Genomic DNA, 23,663 nt, shown 5'->3' with positions numbered 1-23,663 from the left:
AAATAGCTTAAATTTATGTCTAGGGACTAAATTCATAAATATCCAAAGATCTGTTGTACTTTTCTAATGCACTTTAATTCCGCTCCTTTCCCAAATTCTTCGGAGTTAGATTATTTTTGTTGAGCCATCCCCAAGAAGCCAGAGATGATGATGATGGTATGTTACGTTTACACAGTGCCTCTCATCAGACGCTGTCCAATGTGCTTTACAAATGACAGTGGCTCTTTGATAATTCATGCTGTGGTAAACCACAACCCCTTAAATACACACTGGATTGCAAATATGCAGTACACTGTGCTGGGGAGGACAATGCAGATATTATCACACACCCTAAGAGCCACTGAAGGAGTCTCACATCACTCATTGCCACTGGCCCTGGAACCAGGTGAGTCCTAGTCCTCCTCCCACTCTTGATGCTGCTATTCCCTGGGGGTAGCTAGACCAGGTGGTCACTGCTCCCAAGGCTCTACGAGTGGCAGTGGAAGAGCCAGATTCCAGCAAGGCAGTTGGCCTGTTAGAATGGTTGTTACCACCACCTGGCTCCTCTGAAATGGGGGTTCTCAGGAAGGCCACTGCCATGCGCTCTCTGGCGGCCCTAGCCTAACTGTGGGAGCAAGCAAAATGGCAGCTGTAACCCTATTCTGTATAGGACGCTATGTTCTGCCAGCTCTGCCCTTTCCAGCTTCTTGATTAGCAAACAACAAGACATCCCCTCCCTGCAAACTAGAGTGGTAGTAGCCATCTTCTTTACTCACTATGGCTGGCCTGGGGCTACAGAGGAGGTGGCAGCACCTCTCTAAAAAGCAGTGCAGCATTATGAATGGGACAGCTGGGGTAGGTACCTTTATCCCCATTGCAGCTGCTAATTTACTGGAGTAGCTCTTCCATATGATCAATAAATCAAGTGGCAGTTGCCTCCCCTCAGGGTGTTCAGTCAGACATTACCAAACAACCCTAGCAGTCACAGCAGCCACTTCCCCAAGTGTCCATAGCTAATGCTACATTTTAGTCATGGGTATTTTTAGTAGAAGTCAGGGGCAGTAAACAAAAATTCATGGCCCGTGATTGTGCATGACTTGTACTATGTACCCCTGACTAAAACTTGGGCTGGGGGCTGCAAGTGCTCTGGGGGGCGTGGTCTGGGGACACAGGGGGTGCTGGGGGGATGGCACAGGACCCCCACTGGTGCTGTGGGGGCAGGTGGTGGTGTGCAGCCCAGGACCCCTGCTGTTGCCGGGGTGGAGGGTTGTTGGGGCGGGTAGGCTCCCTACCTGCCTCCTCATGTCCCTGCAGCTCCTAGGGGGAGGGAAAGCCAGGGGGGCTGCATGCACTGCCCCTGCCACAAGCTCTGGCTCCACAGCTCCCACTGGCTGGGAACCATTGGCCCCCCCACTACCCTGAGGTAAGAGCCTCCCCGCACCCCAACCCCCTGCCCCAGCTCTGATCCGTCTCCCACAACTAAACGGCCCCAGCAGCGGCTGGTGCTGCTGGCCCAGGGCTGCACCGGCCTCTGCAGAAATCATAGAGGTCACAAAGTCATGGAATCCATGACCTCCATGACAGACACACAGCCTTATCCATAGTTAATGAGCATATTCACATATTCCTGTAGGAGGCTCCAACACAGCAGCTACAGGAGGACTTCAATGAGCAGCCTAGCACCCAAAATGCAACACTGATGGGCACTTTCAAAGTGCCCCTTATTGTATCTTGATCCCATGAGGTACTAAATGCCTTCACCTCCCATTATTGTATGCAGGGTTGTTGTAGCCATGTGGGTCCCAGGATATTAGAGAGACAAGGTGGGTGTGGTAACATCGTTTATTGGACCAACTTCTGCTAGTGAGAAAGACAAGCTTTCAAGCCACACAGAGCTCTTCTTCAGGTCAGACCTGTGTGACTCAAAAACCTGTCTCTGTCATCAACAGAAGCTGGTCCAATAAAAGATATTACCTCACTCACCTTGCACCTCACCTCCCATTGACACACATACAGAACAAAAGCAAGTTACAAAGTCCTGCCTAAAACTGTTAGCTGCCACTGCTTAAAAGCCATCATTGCACAGGAGGAGAGTGAAACAGCAGCCTTAATAAAGGCCCTTCTCACCCATTGGGATCCAGTGCCTCTACTACCCAACTACCAGTTTCTCTTCATTCCCATGGTTCCAACAGAGCCAGGGGCACTGAGAGCCCGACCTTCCCCTCTGCTCTCCACACAACAGCACCGCCAACCAGTAGTAAATGGACCAGCTCTTTTCCAGGGCATTAAAGAGTGCAAGGGAGCAGGGGAGAATATGTGACATCCACAGGGAGAGGGAGGTTACTCACACAGGGCACACGCCAACACTCCATAATCTGCAAACTACACTATTATCACTGAGGTTCCCCTCCTCTTGAGTGTAGTTCATTGAGTTTCTGTTGTTTACATCTGCTGAAGTGCAACCACCTCTGGGGTATAGAGCAGCAGCCAGGTGAATAGTTGGCATACAACACAACTGTGTGGCTATAAGGCAGGAGTAAATTTTTGACCAAGAACACTGGGGCAAAATCTTCCATTAAAACAAACAAACAGACAGACAAACTATTCTTTAATGTTATGCAGAGCAGAAAGGAGCTTGGTGTTTAAGATCTTGTGTGAATGGCCCATACCCCATACACTGCATGGAAATCAGCTTTACTGTCTAGGAAGACAAAGAGCTGAGCCACCATGCCAGGATTTGAATGTGTGCTTCCAGAAAGACAACAGATGGCAGAAAGATGTATAAGACCAAGACTTCCTAACCAAAAGTGTGTAATCTCACTAATAAAGTTAACCTAGTCCCAAACCTACCTGACACAGACTTTGTATCGTAATGATTCTGTTTTACCGGGAACAGGCACCTCTCTTTTCCTTCTATTGCGGATGTCAAACCATTCTATCTGGCTCATGGGCTCATCTCTTCTGGTTTCCGTAGCATAGTCCGCCTCATAATCATAGTCCTCTTCCTCAGCGTCCAGAGCACCTGGAGGTGTCAGACACAATCAGACACCGGCAGACTGGGATGAAAAGCCTGCTGATTGCTCTCCTCTTTGCACTTTGTGAGGAATCAGCGCTGATTCCTGCCTCCTCCACTGCTTTTAGAAACTTCATTTTCCTCAGTCTCATTATCTCATGTGTCTTTTAAATTAAAGCTTGAAATAAATGCCCTCAATAATCACCATTATTTTTAATTTGTATGAAAGTAGCACCTAGAGGTCCCAGCTGAGATTGGGGCCCCGCTTGTAAATACACAAAGGCAATTCCTGCCCCAAAGAGCTTACAATCTAAGGAGAAAAGACAGAAAGGAGAAAAGACAGACAGCACTCAGTGGAGGTACTCCAACTGAAGTAATTTCAGTATAGTAAATAGCTAAAAGACAGACACAGGAAATATTAACTCTTTTTGGGCAGGAACCATGATACACAGAGATATTAAGTCATTTGGCCAAGAAGGCCATCCTTGCTCTCGAGTAATAACTACTAATAATAACGTAAGTATATTTATTAAGCACCCTCCAAAAAGTCACGTGGGGTCTTATAAAACAATTCTTAAAATATTACCAGTTAAACACCCTACATGTAATAAAAATACAAATTGTCCTGAAGGCACTATAGTATATATCTTTCTCTTTTCCCAATCTAATCAGCTAAAAAGTCATCGGATACTCCCAGGGTCTCGTCAAATTTGCCACCATTAAAAACAGATGCTCTGTTTTCTTTTCACTTACTTGAATATTTGACGTTCCCTTCCATTTCAACTTTCAGAATCAAGTCATTACATGTGGTATTCTCCATCGCAACAGAATAATATATTTTTTGTATCTGAAAAACAGAGAGAACACCCTAAAAGCTCCTTTAAATAACAAAGAATTTAACCAACCAGGTCTGCAGCAATGCATGTGATTCTGCACATACCGGAAGTTACATATGATTAGGGAGAGTGAGAGAGATTCCACAGAAACTAGTTTCAGGCAGGTTTGTACTTGGTCCCACTCAGCCATGCCTCTGATGCAGCTATCTGTGCTATCACAGCTACCCTGCTTGTGATGCTTGTGATAGCTTCAATGAGAGCTATCACAAGTCTGTGTGCATGAGCAGGGGAATCACACCCATAGCTCATAGTGTAGTTATAGCTATCAGATTATCTCCTGATGACTGTATTGGATACAACAACGACAGACCGACATGCAATATTCAAAGACCTAAAGGGCCTGGGACCTACCCTCTTCAAAGACCCCCTCCCCGCCATCTACCAGCTGCACTCCATGGAGGTGTGCAAACTGAAGTAATTTCAGTGTAATAAACAGCTATCAGGCTGTTCTCCATGAGGCTCCATAGACTTTGGAATTTTTCCCTGCAGCTGGGTCCAAAACAGGCAAAATCTGTGACCTTCAGGGTACTCTGCATCTATTTTCCAGGGATTTGGGGGAGGACAGGGGTGCATAAAGACAGGGTCTCAGGCAGTATGGGGTATTGATTGCTTTGCTTCGCTTAGTTACTGTTAGGTAGGATCTAGGAAGGCATGAGGCTGCCGATGTTCCTTCCTGCACTGTGTGTGATTGGAAGTGATGGTGGGCAGGCGCCTACAGATGTGAATTAGTACCGTTTTCTTTTTGAAAGAGAAAAATCAAATGAAACTTATAAGTTTCCAAGATCCATCTTACACTCAGCGTCCCATTTCCTTTGCCCTTTACCGTCACTTCAACTTTGCTTCCGAGGTCAAACTGCAAACCAAACCAAACAGTAGACATTTAGCACTTTGGCCATTCTTCACTCATTGTCTTTTTCCTGTGATCCCTGAGAGTCTTGCTTGTTGTCTGGGATCTGGGCAACCTGCACCATGTTAGAAGGTGTTCACCTTTTGCCATGAGTGAGGGACTGTAGGGGTTCCTCCTCTCTAGTGCAGGGTTGTAACAGTTCTCTAACTGTCATTCAAGGAACTATGGGGCATGTCTTCTCCTACCTCACTAAAGTGATCCCTGCAGCAGGAGTAGGGAGCATTTTTCTAGGCCCCACTGCATTGTGAGTCAGAGCAAAGGACATATCTTGCCCCTTCACTCCCCTAAGATGACCCTGAATGGACAGAGGACCGCAGTGGTCCTTCCCATTGGAGGAAAAGCAGCAATGTGAACATCTGGGAGAGGCAGAAAGGTGCCTATAAGTGCTAAATATTGTTATTACACAGAAAAATGGCTGCAACCAAAGTACATCAAGGTTGCTGAGAAATGAAAACATTCCTTCTGTTTGCAAACTAGGAAATATCACAACTTAGAACAATAAAGGGTTGAGTACCTGTAGTTCTTCCTGAATCTGGACATTGTTACTATTCACGTTAAAATAGTGCTTTTTGTGCCTTCCAGGTAGGTTTAATGCAAGATTCAGAATGGTGGGATCACTTTCTATAATTTGTATGCTATACTGCGACAAAGCTTCCAGGGCCACCACTGTATCCTGTGTGAGATTGAAATACAAATGAACACTAGCCACACTGGAGTCATTTGGCAATAGCAAAGTGCTCTAGTCACATGCCTCTCCTTGTAAGTAACTCCTCATTCAGATCTCTCCTTTTTAGATCTCTGTTCCTTTGAGCTTCACTCTTTGAAGTCTCCATGTGTCCGCTCACCCCCTCAATTCATTCACCTTATTTTCCAGATTTTTCTATCCACATTTTGGACCAGATCCCCAGCGGGTATAAATCTTCATAGCTCCATTAAAGTCATGGAACCCTCACTAACCCTTATTGTTCCTTTCCTAGGGCCAAATTCTCAGATGTTTACTTAGGGACCTCAGGACTTGGTTCATTGTGGGCTTCAAATCGAAATAAGCAACTTTCTACCAATGGAAAATCCAGTTTCACCCCATAACATTATGATCCTGAACTGCTGTAAACGGCTGCCTAGTTGGACCCATAGAAATATTTATCTTTCCATATTTATTGGACATGTAAGGGTTTTTTTACAGTACTTCGCCCCCAACTCCATTGAGCCTGAAAGCCACATACTTGTGTAGAACAGTATCCGCCACCATATTTCCTTTTTTCTGTTAACCACGTAGCAATAGGTTCTGCATACTTGATATCCTTCTGGAGTAACGTCTGAAGTAGTGCGTAAGCGGTAGCTTCTATAGAAACTGCATCTTTACCATTTCCCCAGTAGCGCTGTTGCGTTGCTGAAACAATTACTCAGTCTTGAATCAATCCAGGGAAGGTATTTTCCAAAAATTACTTCAAATTAGCTCAATGTAGAAAATATAGGTAACTTATTTCATAGTAATGATTCCACCCAAGAGACACAGCCACCACCACTCTGACGATATACATAAATAAATATAGGAAGCAAAGGTTATAAAAAAGCCAAATTTCTAACAGAGTTTTGACCTATCTCAGCCATTATAGCGTATTGATCACAATGTACTGATACAGTTGTTATAGAGTACTGATCACAATGTATGCAATGCCAACAGAGTGCAGTGCTAAGAATGTTTCTGGGGATAGCTTAAAGGTAGAATTATTACTCCAATAGGTCTAGAGTTAATAATCTGCATACTACCTACATTTAATCATGTTGGCCTTATTGCACCTGATCTTGTTTTTAATTATGTTGCAACAGCACCCAAGGACTTTGACTGGGAAGAGTGCTTTATAAATGGAATCATCAGTGTAAGAATAATTATTAGTACCTGCATCGAGTGTAGAAATTTCTCTTAAAATCTGTTCTGCCCATTTGGCTTCTGAGCTATTGTCTTTCACAAGAGCCAGAGCATAGGCAGAGATTGCAACTGAGTAGAAGTTCAGCTGAGGTGAGAGTTGTCCATCCACGTAAGCGACAGCTTTTTCAATGCCTTGTTTCTGTGGAAATAAAAATGAATCAGTTTGGAGAGTGGTACAAAACCAATGCAAAGGTAACACTAATTTGAGTTGTTACAATTCATTGAATTATAGCAACACAATGCAGCTATTTCTAAATTAAATCAAATGGGAGTGAGGTGATCCTAATAACTGTGGTTAAGAATAATGCAAAACAATTATATTTGTTGAAGATTTTGGCAGGGAATAAAATGATTTCTGATATGAGCACTGGCCGGCCTATGCTAAAATAGATGGGCTATTTGAGTTGCAATTGCTCCATTTACAAGGACTACAAAATTCTCATCAGAGACTCCATGCCACGTACAGCTGATTTTGGGGGAGAAGAGAAGGCACCTTTAGCATCTGATTGCAATGGTTGTGGCACCAGATCCTAGTTTTCTGGGAGAGGAAGGCTTCAAAGACGATGCAGGCAGTAATGTGTACAATAACAAGATACTTCAAGATGAATGTTTGTCCAATGCACTGAGTTTGTAAAGTGATGGATAAGTGCTAAACAGCATTGTTTAGACAAATCCTGAGTTTATTACTGAATTTTTACTTAGTCCTTTCTCAGACAAAACTGGGAGTTTGCCTGAGTGGGGACCTCAGGATCTGGGGCTATTAATTATTATTACTAGGGTCAAATTCAAGACAAATTAAAAGAAATACATTTTCACACAATGCCTAATTAAACTGTGGAACTCATTGCCACAGGATGTCACTGTAGCCAAATATATAGCAAGATTCAAAAATGGATTGGGCCGCAATATGGATAACAAGACTATACAGAGGTATAATAGTTGATTCTAACATAGGAGTTGGGAGAGAGATTAAACTTTATGGTTCAAGGGTTAAGCCAGTCTCTAATTATTAGAGTTAGGAGGTTTCTTGCACCTTCCACTGAAGCATCTAGTGCTGGCCACTGTTCAGTCTGGCAATTACTATATTCCTCTGTTCCTGCTTCCACCTAGAACCATGATTTTATTATCTCACCATGGATTACAGAATAATTATTGTGTTTGAAGCTCAAAGAACATGGCTTTTAGTCCTGGCTTCATTTTGTAACAGTATTTATAGTGCTGGTTTCTACGTTTACCCATCTCTTTAATGAATAACAGCACGTCCATCCTCACAGGGGCATTGTGAGGACTGATTCATTTAAATGTTAGATCCTCAGATGGCAGGAGCTATAGAAAAACAAAGTACCATAAGCACGCCACTGCCAATGGCCTGGTTCTCCCAACTGGTGTAAAATCACATTTCCCTGGGCCCACTGTTCCTCTTGCACTTTTGAAAAGGTTCACCCCAAGGAGAGCAAGTAGTGATGCTGTCACCTGCCTTCCCTCTGGCTCTGACCTGGGGAGGGTAGCTTTAAAATCTGTGAGGGGCTTCAAAGAAACTTGCTAGTAGAGGCAGCCAAGGGGATGCATTGAATCAATGTGTCCTCCAGCCACATTGGCCTGCACTATGTGCTTTTGGGGATCTGTAGTCTCCCCACAGTGGAGGAAAGGTTGTGGTTGTTTTGCACTGCGCCAGCTCAGCAGACTTGTTGCCACTGGGGTGTGTGACTGTATTTCTCCCAACAGAAATTCGAGTTGAATCTGGCCCAAGAAGCGTAAGGGTTGTGCCACAGTGGAAATGCAGCCTCAGTAGTGATGATGAGACCAATGCCATACTTAGGAATCTCTGTGCCAGCACAAAACAAATGCATGTAAAAATTTAACAATAAAAGAATAAAAGAAAAGCAAGCTTCTTACCACCTCAGAAGACTTAGAGTCACTGAAAACCCCCAAGGCCTCTTGCATGGCAATGGTTATAAAGGCCGTCAAAGCCAAATGCTCTTCAGCTTTCCCAACTCCACCCTAGAAGGTTAACCATGGGAAATCTTCTAAAGCATACATGTTTGTTTAATTATTTAATCGAGCAAATCGAATTTTATTTCTTTGTATGAAAAATAAACACCACCACTCAGTCACACATTTGTTGCTAATACCCCCCCCAACATCCTTCTCCATTCTCCCAGCGACACTTTTTTTCCATCGCATAAGCAGTTTTTTCATTCAGCGATTCATAGCTTTTAAAGCAAAAAAAAAAAGGCCATTGGATCCTCTACTCTAACCTTCTATAACACAGGCCTTTACATGTTCCCCATTTACTCCTAGACCGAGCCCAATAACTTGTCTAAAGCACATCTTCCAGGAAGGCATCCCGTCTTGATTTGAGGACATCAAAAGATGAGAATCCACCACTTTGTCTCAATGGTTAATCACAGTCTGGGTTAAAAATGAGTGCTGTATGCCTAATTTGAATTTGCCTGGCTTTAGCTTGCAGTCATTGGTTCTTGTTATGTTTTTTTCTGCTAGATTATAGAGCCCTTGAGCACCTGGTATTTTCTCCTGTTGAAGGTATGGATACACGGTAATTGACTCACTACTTGATCTTCTTAATAAACTGAACTGATTGAGTTCCTGGAATCTCTCACTGTGAGGTGTTTTTTTCCGACCCTTGACTCGTTTTGTGGTTCTTCTCTGCACCCTCTCTCCTTAGAAAAAATCCTAATTCCTACCCAGTTTGCCCCAAATACTCATGCTTTTAAACAGTTAAAAATATTTTGCTGCAAGAGCTGTTGATTTTTCCCTCCCTACACACAATTATTCCTCAAAAGTCCAGAATCAGGGGGAAACAAAATAGAACACATGGCCACATCATCAGCTGGTATAGTGCACCAATTTACAGCAGCTGAGAATCTGGACCGTATGGGAACAGGTTCTCATCATTTTCAGTGACTAACCTGCATAAGTCTGTCCATCACTGGGTGAGGGTCATGGAAGGAGCCATCCGCCTGCTGTTGTCCAAGCAAGTAGAAAACAGCTTTGCGTATGTAATGGTCTTCGACACTGATGTATTTTCTGCACCTTGTGAGCACTTTAGCAATGAATGCAGTTAGCCTGTATAAAAGACACTGGTTTCATTGATATTTGTGGTTTGCTAACATGAATTAGTCCTGGGGTTGTCAAGCAATTAACAAAATTAATCACGATTAATCACGCAATTAAAAAAAATTAATCGTTCTATTAATCGCTCTGTTACACAATAATAAAATACCATTTATTTAAATATTTTTGGATGTTTTCTACATTTTCATATATATTGATTTCAATTACAACACAGAATACAAAGTGTACAGTGCTCACTTTATATTTCTTTTTTATTAAAAAATTTGCACTGTAAAAAAGAAAAAAGAAATTGTATTTTTCAATTCACCTAATACAAGTACTGCAGTGCAACCTCTTTATCGTGAAAGTTGAACTTACAAATGTAGAATTATGTAAAAAAAAAACCAACTTGCACTCAAAAATAAAACAATGTAAATCTTTAGCGCCTACAAGTCCACTCCTACACACGTAAATATCTTGTGACACTGGCTACAACAGTGCCATGTGAACACCTGTTCTCATTTTCAGGTGACATTGTAAATAAGAAGCGGGCAGCAGTATCTCCTGTAAATGTAAACAAACTTGTTTGTCTTAGTGACTGGCTGAGCAAGAAGTAGGACTGAGTGGACTTGTAGGCTCTAAAGTTTTTCATTGTTTTGTTTTTGAGTGAAGTTATGTAACAAAAAAAATCTACATTTGTAAATTGCACTTTCACAATAGAGATTGCACTATAGAACTTTGAATTGAAAAATACTATTTCTTTTGTTTACCGTTTTTACAGTGCAAATATTTGTAATGAAAAATAGCAATATAAAGTGAGCACTGTGCACTTTGTATTTTGTGTTGTAAATTGAAATCTAATATTTGAAAATGTAGAAAACATCCAAAATATTTAATAAATTTCAATTGTCATTCTATTGTTTAACAGTGTGATTAAAACTACGATTAATCTCAATTAATTTTTTTAGTTAATTGCGTGAGTTAACTGCAATTAATTGACAGCTCTAATTAGTACATCAGAAGATTCTGATACAGTTTTGCACAAGCTACTGCTACGTGTAACGTTGACCAGTCAATGGTAGTTATGGGGCAATGCCGAAAGATATACGAGGCATCAAGAAAGACTGAAGAATCTCAAAAACAACAAGGAGTCCGGTGGCACCTTAAAGAGTAACAGATTTATTTAGGCATAAGCTACCGGACTCCTTGTTGTTTTTATGGATACAGATTAACATGGCTACCCCCTGATACTTGAAGAATCTCAGTGCAATTCATACCTTAGGGCACAACATACTCACTACCGCACTGGGCCCAATTCTCTTCTGACATGGGTTTTTCATGAGTGTAAAAGATACAGAAAGATAGATATACAGAAAGATAGCGAGAAAGACAGATCCAGTCTCATGCATAATGAAGCCTGGTTTACACACCAAGTTGCATTGGTTTAACTAGCAGTGTGAATTTCTATTGTTTTAGTTAAACCAGACAAGTGGATACTCTTCTTGCATTGATGAATTAAAATTAAACCAATATAAGCAGTTCTAAACATATATAGAAGTGTCCGCCCACGTGTTTTGCATTTCTTATTAAACAATGCTTGCATGTGCCCACGTAATTACAACAGCATTAGCTGGTCACTGAAAGTTGTTCAGAAAAAAGTCTCACTTTATTAACAATAAAAACTATTTGGCCATAAAAAGCCAAAGAATCAAAGTTTAGGCACACAAACTTGCATCCATATTTTTGCAAATACCCATTGTGCACGTGTGAAGCCTGCTCACATAGCTGTGTATGTAGCTAATTTATCTGTGTACATATTAGATGCACGCAAGTATATGGGTGCAATTTGGCCCCAAAAGTCAGGAACTAAACTTCTGATGCACGATGTGTGATAACCTTGGCATTTTATAATATAAAACAAGAACTAAGACTGATTATGACGTATACACTACCAGGTACTGCTGGGGGTTGTTTTGAATGCTCCATAAGAGCCATCCTCCTTCTGAAATTCAAGAAGTCTAGTGTAACCTGCATAAACAAGCCATCAAATATATTGGTTAAGAATATAACTGTACATGGACTTGTATTTATGCATTTTGGGCCTTTACATGCAACACCTGGATTAACATGGAAGTGCACTCCACTGCTTTTGTTTGCTCCTCATAAAGGTTTTTTGTTTTGGTCTGCGTGTGTGTGTGATTGATTGCAACAGCAGGCCTTTGGAATAAATTAGAGGAAAGGGAGCATGAGTTTTGTTTAAGTCCTGCCTTCATGAGTCTACTTGGGTTGGCATAAGGGCATCAATATTACAAGCATTTGTGGATACCAAGGAATTTCTGCCTGGTGGGTCCCTGAATATCCATCCCCAAGTACTGCCACCTTCTTGAAGAGCTATACAAGGGGACAAAATAAGACACAAAAGAGGCAGTGAGGTCCAGCGGATAGGACACATAACTGGGAGTCAGGAGATCTGGGCTCCATTCCCAGCTCTGCCATTGACTTAAACAAGTCACTTCATTTTTCTGCACCTCATTTTGCCACCTTTAATGTAAGAGTGATATTCATCCTTGTAAAGTTCTTTCTGATCTTTTGATAAAAGGCACAGTAGAACTATGTTTTATTAATAATAATTAATCACCAGTAATAGAACAGCATCATGTTTCCTTGGGGGATTTTAGATAAATACAACTACTAAGAAAATGAAATGATGCATGACCAAACACCTCAGGTTCAAAGTGTTTCTGTTTTCCAGTCAGATGCGTGCAACACATTCTAACATACTTCAGGTTTGCATTGCACTCTAATTCATTGTTAAGATGCACAGAATCCAATGATGGTGGGAAAAAATTATTCTGATGAGGCCCTTGGTAACAGAAATACAACAAGGCCAAATATCTCCATTCATCTAACTGCCAGACAAAAGTCTATTTTCCATCATTACTCTTACGGGTGAGATTCTGTGCTGCACAACACAGCACTCATAGCCCATGGAGGAAGGTGGGTATGGTGGCTTTAAGTCATTTGTATGCCCTCCCAATGTTGGGATGTTCAGCAGGCCCTGACATAACACTAACAGCCCTTGGAACCAGTGTAAGTTATGGCAGCCTGTCACCGGCTGCCTATGGGTCACAGCACAGCCCAGATTGCCGCAGCCCCACATACTACAATCCAGGCCTCCCTGCACCCCTCTCACCTCCAGCATCTCCCAACGTGGAGCCAGCCTTGGCTGCATCTGGGGCATTTAGAGTCACTCTGGCTCTTTGACTCAGCGTAAAGGTGCTGGAGCGAGGGAAGGGTTTGTCTACCCCAGGGGTGGGCAAACTTTTTGGCGTGAGGACCACATCTGGGCATGGAAATTGTATGGTGGGCCATGAATGCTCATGAAATTGGTGGTTGGGGTGTGGGACTTCCACAACCTCCCTTGGCAGCCTGTTCCAGAGCTTAACTACTCCTTTAGTTAGAAAGTTTTTCCTAATATCTCACCTAAATCTTCCTGGCTGCAAATTAAACCCATTACTTCTTGTTCTATCTTCAGTGAATATGGAGAACAATTGATCACTGTCTTCTTTATAACAGCCTTCTGCATATTGGAAGACTGTTATCAGGCTCTGCCCCCTCCCCCCCCCACTTCATTTCTCAAGACTAAACATGACCAGTTTTTTTAAAACCTTTCCTCACAGCTCAAGTTTTCCAAACCTTTTCTCATTTTTCTTGCTCTCCTCTGGACTCTCTAATTTGTCCACATCTTTCCTAAAGTGTGGCACCCAGAATTGGACACATTTCTCCAGCTGAGGCCTCACCAGTGCTGAGTTCAGTGGGACAATTACTTTCTTTATCTTACACATAACACTCCTGTTAATACATCCCAGAATGCTATTAGCATCTTTTGCAGTTGCATCATATTGTTGACTCATATTCAATTTGTAATCCACTATAACTCCAGATCCTTTTCAGCAGCACTACTGCCTAGCCAGTTATTCCCCATTTTGTAGTTGTGTATTCTGATTTTTCCTTCCTAAGTTAAGTACTTTGTCCTGGTTTTTATTGAATTTCATCTTGTTGAATTCAGACCAATTCTCCACTCTGAATTCTAATCCTGTCCTCCAAAGTGCTTGCAACTCTTCCCGGCTTGGTGTCATCTGCAAATTTTATAAGCGTGCTCTCCACTCCATTACACAAATCATTAATGAAAATATTGAATTGTACCAGACTCAAGGCTGACCCTGGCAGGACCCCACTAGATATGCCTGCCCAGTTTGACAGCAAACCATTGATAACTACTCTTTGAGTATGATCTTTCAACCAATTGGGCACCCACTTTATAGACCACCTTTCCCTAATTTGCTTATGAGACTATCACACAGGACTATCAAAAGCCTTACAAAAATCAAGATATATCAAATCTACTGCTTCTCCCCATCCACTAGGCCAGTAACCCTCTCAAAGAAGGAAATTAGGTTGATCTGGCATGATTTGTTCCTGACTAATCCATGCTGGATATTCCTTATAACCCTGTTATCATCCACACATTTATGAATTGCTTGTTTAATAATTTGTTCCAGTATCTTTCTAGGTATCAAAGTGAGGCTGGCTGTTCTATAATTTTCTGTCTCCTCATCTCACCCCTTTTTTAAAATAGGCACCATGTTTGCCCTTCTCAAGTCTTCTGGGACCTCATCTGTCCTCCAGGAGCTCTCAAAGATAATTGGATATATGGATCAATTTCAATATTCATATTAGAGTGTGTTTGGCTTATAAGCAAGTACAAATGGTAACCATATATATAGCTCTGCTGAAATAAAGACACAACAGGAATATGTTTCACCACAATATAATTCTTTTCAGAGTAACAGCCGTGTTAGTCTGTATTCGCAAAAAGAAAAGGAGTACTTGTGGCACCTTAGAGACTAACCAATTTATTTGAGCATGAGCTTTCATGAGCTACAGCTCACTTATCCGATGAAGTGAGCTGTAGCTCACAAAAGCTCATGCTCAAATAAATTGGTTAGTCTCTAAGGTGCCACAAGTCCTCCTTTTCTTTTTGCAAATATAATTCTTGTCATGAGAATATTTCATTAATAGCTATTTATTTAAGGGGATAAGCTGCAGGAGTGGTTCTATTCTGCATGCTGCACAATGACAACTCTGCAGTAAGGTTTGCAATGTCTTACTTCATTCCCAGTCTTATTTGATAGCCTGTAAAAACTTCAAAGGGAATTGCTGTGGGAGCAGAGGTTATAGTGTACCTAAGTACTGGCATCCAGCAATGGACGGCTGTAGCTTTCTTCATGGGCTTGTGACAAATGATGCTACCAGATGAAAGCAGGGAAAAATAGCTTTGGATCATCAATAAAATAGGTAACAAGCTGGAGGAATTTTAAGAGCTGGGGATATTTTTATAGCCGCATTTGAATTAATTTAAAAGACACCACGTACTATAGACTAATGTAAATACATGGCCCAACAGATATTGCATGGCAGCAGCGTCCACATGGACATTTAGTGCGTGGCAGGTTAGTGCAGAGTAGACTTACACCCCAACTTGACATGAACTAAGTGTTCATGTAGAGAAGCCCTAAGTAGCATTCATATCACTGGGAGTTCCATGCCCATACAGGAGTTGGGGAGAAGGGAAGCCCCTAATTATATTAGAAAAGGTTAGCAGAATTCTAATTAACCAAAAAGAATCTTTGGGTCAGAGCCTTAGCTGGTAGAAACTGACACAACTCCACTGACTTGGATCTTTATCAGTTAACAGACAGCTGTGGATTTGCTTACACCCTTCCCCTTTGATTTTATAAGTGTATGGAATTTCATTTGTTCTTCCATTATCATCCTGGCAGGTGAATGTGCAGATTTTGTGCCTGGTTGCTAAATATCCATAATAGTTCTGCAAGTTAGTTAGAATCAAGCTCAGTCCTATGTCTAACATCAATGTTTACTCTACAATGCAAAGAGAGAACAAATAAAATAGTTTTGCTATTTTGGTGGGGGGGCAGGGAGGAGGAAGATGTTCCACATACCTTGTGCAATCATGTTATAGGCTTCTTCTTTCCGTTCAGGTTTAAAGTTGATCCACTGTTCACTTGCTTCCAGGTATTCAATGGCATACGTTGCTGGAGCCATTGTCACCATAGTTTGCTCAGCACAACCAGTTGGCACTTTGATAAGCTTATCAATTCCAGCTGGACTAAGACAGTTTTGAATGGACTCACCCATTATATCCCCTATATTGGCAAAAAAAAAAAAAAAATCAGACCAAAATTATTGTATTTAAAGGTTGGAAAGGGTAAAAAATAAGAGTAAACATAACCCTAAAATAACTGGTTATATGATGTTAAATATTTCCGACCATCTTTTATTTCAGAAGTTCTAGCATGCTTTGGAGCAGTGACTTGAATTTTGGTGTGTGTGTGTGTGGTTGGGCGTGTGTGTGTGTGTGGGAACATTGTGCCAGTTTGCCTTTTGCCATGCCGGAGAAAAATCTGCCCTAATTTGGCCAAGTTACAAGTCTTTGAAAAATCATAGTTTGCATATGCTCAGTAGACATTTGTTATATCTTCAGTTTAGTTCTCTGAAAATTCCATCTGGACTGGGCATAAGCCAGCCCAGGGTTGAGCAGGACTTTCCCTGCAATTGCAGTTCTGTGACCCTAAGCACACCTTCGTGCCAACTGGCAAATGGTTTAGTGTTCTGTAACAACAACTTCGAGTAGGCTTGACAAACTCTCTGCATCTAGCAGACCACTTTCATAGTATTTACCCATAAAGAATGTCATGGCCTCTAATAAAGGCTTATCTTATACTGATCCTCACAATCATCATGAGATATATGTACAGATGGTGTTTAAAGATGTTGTGTATATGTATTGAAACTATGCTGTAAAGTCTGTCACTAACCAAATTAAAAAACAGGTTTCTTCCAGACAGGAGTTAGGATATATATTCACCTGTCCATCTTGGTTCACATGTACATTAGTATTATAAGCCAACACAGTGGGAGACCAATTTAAACATGAAGTCAACAAGAGGTTGGGATGAAACTGGAGACTAAACCACAGAGGGTTTCTGATGTCTCTGGGGGGACAAAAAATGAACTTCGAACATAAGAACATAAGAATGGCCATACGGGGTCAGACCAAAGGTCCATGCAGCCCAGTATGCTGACTACCGACAGTGGCCAATGCCAGTCACACCAGAGGGAGTGAACCTAACAGGTAATGATCAGTGATCTCTCTCCTGCCATCCATCTCCACCCTCTGACAAACAGAGGCTAGGGACACCATTCCCTACCCATCCTGGCTAATAGCCATTAATAGACTTAGCCTCCATGAATTTATGCAGTTCTCTTTTAAACCCTGTTATAGTCTTAGCCTTCATAACCTCCTCAGGCAAGGCATTCCACAGGTTGACTGTGCGCTGTGCGAAGAACTTCTTTTTATTTGTTTTAAACCTGCTGTCCATTAATTTCATTTGGTGACCCCTAGTTCTTATATTATGTGAACAAGTACATACATTTTCCTTATTCACTTTCTCCAGACCACTCATGACTTTATAGACCTCTATCATAACCCCCCTTAGTCTCCTCTTTTCCTTGATTGCAAGGAGACATTTTGTTATCCACTCACTGAGGAAAACCCATGGCAGAGGGAAGGTGCGTCATGAATGCTTGGATCCTGGTTTGTCTGAAACCAGCTATCTCTGCATAAGACTGAACTTGGGGTGGGGGTGGGGAATCTACTTCATTATGTAGGAAAGGTAACCACTGATAAGTGTAGACCCAGCTTGGTATTTTACGATTTTGTTTTATATGAAACCATTCCTGTTTCCATCGTCCTTACTCACTGTCCCCTACATTTTAGCTTTTGATAATAAACTTATGATTGTTTTTACTGTAGCTCTATCTCAGTGCTGTGATGTTATATAGGAACTTACTCTCAGTGTACACTGGGGATAGCGAATCTGGCAATTTCTGAGAGTGTCCAGCAACAGGAGCTGGATACTACAGGGGAACATTTCAAAGGTGATTGAGGACTGGGGTACACCTCATGTTAACCCGCAAGGCAAAGTAAGGGCTGACAGAGCCCTGAGGAGATTGTTTGGGTGGCTAACAGATGGGTGGTGTCAGGAAGCTGACACCCAGAACCAGCAAGTCTTCCTCTCGCTGGGGTCAGTGGGGTAACAGTCATGGGCATCCTGAGAAAGTGTCACAAGTTCCCAGCTGTGCCAGGTCCAAGCACTGGAACTGTGAGCAGGGAGGCTGTCTCTCCCATGCTTTCAAAGACGCTCCTACTGGGCCCAGGAGGCATGAGCCACCTGAACTGAATAACTGAATGCAGAGGGGAAAGAGCTGGACCTGAAATGTGTGTGTGTGTGTGTGGCAGGGGAGACAGAGTGAATTCATTTGGACAAGGACGTTGGGAGGTATGGATACAATGGAACTGGAGGCTGAAGGGTATGAGGGGGAGAGGGAAAACTGGGACCAGGAGTCGGGGGTAAAGGGGAGACTGGGACTGGATGGGCAAGGAGACTAGGACTTGGAGCCTGGTGCAGAGAAGATTATGACTGGTAAGATAAATAGACTGAGACTGGGAGACAGTTGTGGGGGACTGGGACTAGCTGGAGAAGGAGATTGGGAGCCAGGAAGGGAAAAGGAGGGGGCACTAGGAGCCAGTGGATGAGGAAGGAGATTGTGGTTGGTCTAGGAGACTGGGAGAGAAGAATGAGACTGGTTGAGCAAGGAGATGAGGACTGGGAATGAGTGGGGCCAGGGGAAGAGGTGAAGGGGAAAGAGGCTGGTCTGATGAAGAGCCCAGGTAAAGTGGGAGAATTAAGACTGGATGTGCAAAGAGACTGAAACAAGCAGCTGGGTGGGGTGGAAATGCTGGATGTTGGAGAAGGAGCCCAGAGAGGGAGATTGGGACTGGAGCTTATGGGGATGGGGAACGAGGGTATGGGATGACCAGATGCTTGTGGTGAAGACACAGATTGAGAAAGAAGCCAGGAGATGGGAACTGGGACTGGCTGGGAAAGGAGACCAGGGCTGGGATGAGAAGCCTGAGGAATGGAGAATGGAACTGGCTAGGCATGAAGAACACAACTGGGACAAGGAATCAGTGTTGGGAAAGAGGCAGGACAGGGGCATGTTGTAGGGGATTGAAAAGATGGGGTCAAGCTTGGAGCAAATGGGCAGAAGAGCATGTGCCCACTAGGGAAAACTCCCCTCCAGAGACTGTAATGGAACCCATGATTCCCAAGTCTCACCATTTCTCCGCTGTCAGCAGACATCAGTGAAACCCTCTGGCAAAGTGTGTTGCTTTTCCCCCTCTAGTGCTGGTCCACATAGAGAATGACAACTTCTGCTGCTATCAGTTACTTTGTTAGCTCCACAGGCAGAGGTCTGTGCAGTGGATCTAAAAGTTCCAACCCTGCTGATGACCCATGTTGGTGTCAATATGATGCCACATGATGGAATTTCTGGGGGGTTTTTCAGTTTGCTTTTTAAAAAAACTAGGAAATTACACAAAAATTGGCTACCCGTGCAACCTTAATTTGCCCCTCTCTGAGTATGCGTTATGATTCAGTCTTTAATTATATGATCACATACTATTTTTTCCACAGAACCCCTGCCTCATTCAATGCACAGGATGGATTTTACTCTGCAGGTGAATCAGGGTTGTGTTAGTGAAAGCAACTGTTTTCTGTAGAGAGATTTAGGTTAGATATTAGGAAAAACTTTCTAATTATAAGGATAGTTAAGCACTGGAATGGGTTACCTAGGGATGGTAGAATCCCTGTCATTGGAGGCTTTAAAGACCAGGTTAGACAAACATGTAGGGATGGTCTAGCTATCTTAATCCTGGCTTGACACTGGGAACGGATTAGATGACCTCTTGAGGTCCCTTCCAGCCCTCCTTTCTATTTTTCTTCTCCTTTCATCTGGGTTAAAAGCAAGCAATTTTGAATATCAAGTCTAGGTTGGTGATCCAATTGATTGCTTCAGGTGAAGTGGAGAGGATGGCAGAGATACCACTGATATGATCATTTGACACATTGATTGATGAGGTGTTCCATAGTTTGAAATCTGTTTCCACAGTCACAAATAGGATTGTGCCTCTATCTCTCAGTCCCCATTTATGGAAAAAGTAGGCACATCTGATGTGTGCATGCAATTCAAAGTGAACCATATTTTCTATGGGAGTGAAAAGCCACTGGGTTCTTCAACATGATCCTCGATTTGGTGTGTATTTGGGACATTGGCATCCGTCCACCTTCCACCCCAAGTTTTCAAGCTCTTGGGGTATCTCTACACTACAATAAAAGAACCACAGCTGGCCCAGGTCAGCTGAGTGAGGCTGCACAGCTATAAAATTGCAGTGTAGACATTTGGGCTTGAGCTGAAGTCTGGGATCTGAGACCCCATGAGTGGGGAGGGTCCCTGAGCCCAGGCTCCAGCCTAAGCCCAAACATCTAAACTGAAACTTTATAGCCACACAGCCTGAGATCTGAGCAAGCTGCAGCTGTGCTGCAGGTCTTTTGTCGCTGTGTAGATGTACCCTTGTATTGCAAGCCAAAAAGGTTTTCTGGATTTGAAACAGAATCTTAATATATTATGTAGGCCTTCATGTATTGGAAGATCCTTGTTCCCTTGAATACGATGGAACTCCCAAAGAATTCTCATGACAAATTTGAGGTAAGTGGATATGTGCCAGTTCAGGAAGCCAGGATCAACAAGAAGCATTGATTTCACTGTGCCTGTAATAATCCATGTGAATGTGTTAAACTGAATCCACAAATGATGTGTGGGAGCTATGTGTAGCCAATTAGTTTAATTAATCATTTAATAGAGGATTTATTGTTGTGGTTAAGTATAATTAATTAATGTGTAATGGACAGGTTTAAGCATGATAGGATCATAGGAGTATAAGATTGACAAGTATTTATGAGAGATAAATATGTATTTATAACGCAAGGTCTACAGGCTGAGGCCTGTATGATTTCAGCTAAGCAATACTGGTCCTCAGGAGGTTGACATAAGTAGGTAACCCAGGAATAACCCTGTACCAGTAAAGTTACAAGATAAATGTAAAAGAATGTTTAAGAAAATATGCCACAATGTATTCGTCTAGGCCAATGGTTCTTAACCAAAGGTATGGGTACACAGGGTACACAGAGGTCTTCTAAGGGGTACATCAACTCTTATAGACATTTGCCTAGTTTTAAAACAGGGTACATAAAAAAGCACTAGCCAAGTCAGTACAAACGAAAATTTCATACAGACAATGACTTGTTTATACTGCTCTATATACTATACACTGAAATGTAGTACAATATTCATATTCCAATTGATTTATTTTATAATTATATGGTAAAATGAGAAAGTAAACCATTTTTCAGGAATAGTGTGGCTGTGTCACTTTTGTATTTTTTGTCTGATTTTGTAAGCAAGCAGTTTTTAAGTGAGGTGAAACTTGGAGTATACAAAACAAATCAAATTCCTTAAAAGGGCACAGGGTCTAGACAGCAAGACACCTGATTGTAACCTCATGAGAAATTCTGCAGGAACTGCAGGTTACCATCCAGATGTGTCTGCACAGATGTTAATGAGAATAAGAGGAACTAAGGGCAGGACTCCATTAAAACACATCTGTGAAAATGCTACATGCACTGACGGGAGAGCTTCTCCCATCAGCACAGTTACTCCATCTCTGTGAGAGGCGGTAGCTATGTTGACAAGAGAAGCCTTTCCATCGACATAGCACTGTCTACGCCGGGAGTTAGGTCACTATAACTGTGTTGCTCAGGGGTATGGATTTTTCAACCCCCCTGAGTGACATAGTTATAGGATGTAAGTTTGTAATGTAGACCTGGTCTACCAGGATAACCTATGAAAAGCGGAGCACCCATAAGTTTATGGGGTGTGGAAGTGCAAATAAGGAAAAAGGGGTTGACAGCCTTATGCATATGTATGAGCCTTAGTAGGCCTAAGCGTAACTCGGGATAAAAGATATTGCCAGGTCTGTGTAGTGGGAGGGGAGAATAAATGTACGAGGGGATGCCAAGATGTCAACCACGGGTGGTGATGATGACAATGATGAGGAGAATAATGACTGACACTCCAGGGTCCCCCAGCAGGAGATGTGAGTGATACTGGTCATAGGTTAAACATTTTGCACTCTCTCTGTATCCGCCATTGTATTTTAGTATTTGTTGGATTGTTTATCTGTTTAGAGAATTTGTTACTAGAAGAACTTGTAATAAACTGGAATTGTTTCTTGTGTGCTCCTAGGGTCTTCTAATAATGATAATATTCCTGATACTCCGGCCCTCAGGAGACTGAATCTTTAACCAATGCTGTCTAAGAGATTAATCAATGATCAATACACACATCCATCAATAAGGCTACATGTGTGTCCAGACAGGTGCACAGTATTTTGTGGCAGAGAAATCTACCTGCTAAGGGACAACCAACTTATCCGACGTCCCAGATTGAACAGCAATGGAAACTCTATGACTGACCAATGAAGATAAAAATAATTCTGAATTGCTGCTCCTTACTTGAGTACTGTACAGTCTATGCACTGAATGAGGCAGGGCTCCCATGGAAAAAATAGTATTTGATCATGTAGTTAAAGATTTTTCATAATGCATATGATTCTGGCATTTCCTAACTTCTGAATGCTTGACTTTGCAACCTTAATGTTCTTTTAACATAATTTTTTGTGTGTTTTACACAGACACAACCAATATTAGATTATATATACACATTTGCTATGTAGAGAGTAGATGGAGAGGGGCACGGCTTAGATTTGGCTCTGCCTCTCTCAGTGATTTGGGACAAACCAACAGTAGAGTATTTCCTGCTGAATGACAGGGGAACCCCAGGAAAGAATTGTGACTCAGATTTACAGAGATCAGTTTATGAACCTGATCCACCAGTTCACATATCATTTGCCATCATTTTAATCTCTGGAGGCTATTTTTACCTTTCACGCTCATAAAGACATGGCTGTCAGACTCTGGTATCATATCAGAGGGTTTCTTCAGATCAAGAACAAGGTTTCTAACTAGAAAAGAAGATGTGCATGAGAACTCTGTAAGTGTTATCCAGTACAATTTAATTTAAAAACATATCCTTCATACCAATATCTCACAATGCATAGCAGTTACAACAGAAACGTTACATGAGGAAGTTGTGAGAGTTCAGGTCAAGGGCAGACAAGAAGCAGCATGAAGAGCTGATAATAGTGGCCCTGATTCAGCAAGGTATTTAAGCATGTGCTTAACTTTAAGCACCTGAGTAATTGCAATGGAATTTCAGTATCACTACTTAGGTGCTTAAAGTGACATGCATGCTTAAGCACCTTGCTGAACCAGGGCCAGTAAGTGCTAGCATGAGAAACGTGTAAGTTATGAAGAAATGATTTTGAACAGCATTTTAAAAAGGGATCAGGGACGCAGAAAGATGTGTGAATGAATTATTCTTGATAGACAGTACAGTGTCAGCAAAAGGTTAACAGTTTTCTGGCTATGAAACTCTTCCAATGAAAGTCTCTCTCCACCAGAGTAGATTGCATCATGGAACTGGTCACCCAAATGCCCTGAGAGAAAGCTGCTTCTGTATGGAAATAAAACCCCCTTTAACTGCACACCCCTAGCTGTCACCTACCACCTGACACCGGAAACCATATGGGGGTCTCATTAAAAAATTACAACCGATACTTGATGGGGACCACATCCTAAAAGAAATATTTCCTGAACCCCATATTCTGGCCTTCAAACAACCCCCCGACCACTCCAAGCTCATCATCAGAAGCAAGCTCCCCACAGATCAGGACACACCAACTGAAAGCAGCACCAGACA

General features: G+C 42.2%; 1 protein-coding gene across 1 annotated transcript in view; it reads right to left on the bottom strand.

Annotated features, from left to right (window-relative positions):
- Positions 1-23,663, bottom strand: part of LOC125635981 (complement C4-like) — a 92,869-nt gene that overhangs the window by 20,250 nt on the left and 48,956 nt on the right. The window contains exons 23-33 of the mRNA XM_075125639.1: positions 22,786-22,866; positions 15,824-16,027; positions 11,753-11,828; positions 9,656-9,812; positions 8,622-8,726; positions 6,696-6,864; positions 6,019-6,185; positions 5,310-5,468; positions 4,682-4,741; positions 3,746-3,839; positions 2,830-3,001 (exon numbers count right to left, since the gene is read on the bottom strand). Coding sequence (XP_074981740.1) covers positions 2,830-3,001; positions 3,746-3,839; positions 4,682-4,741; positions 5,310-5,468; positions 6,019-6,185; positions 6,696-6,864; positions 8,622-8,726; positions 9,656-9,812; positions 11,753-11,828; positions 15,824-16,027; positions 22,786-22,866 — 1,444 coding nt within the window. The remainder of the gene's footprint in view (positions 1-2,829; positions 3,002-3,745; positions 3,840-4,681; positions 4,742-5,309; positions 5,469-6,018; positions 6,186-6,695; positions 6,865-8,621; positions 8,727-9,655; positions 9,813-11,752; positions 11,829-15,823; positions 16,028-22,785; positions 22,867-23,663) is intronic.

This window comes from Caretta caretta, chromosome 1, assembly GCF_965140235.1.
Source record: "Caretta caretta isolate rCarCar2 chromosome 1, rCarCar1.hap1, whole genome shotgun sequence".
Taxonomy (NCBI): Eukaryota; Metazoa; Chordata; order Testudines; family Cheloniidae; genus Caretta; species Caretta caretta.
Note: the sequence above shows the minus strand (reverse complement) of the source record. Positions and strands in the feature narration are given on the sequence as shown.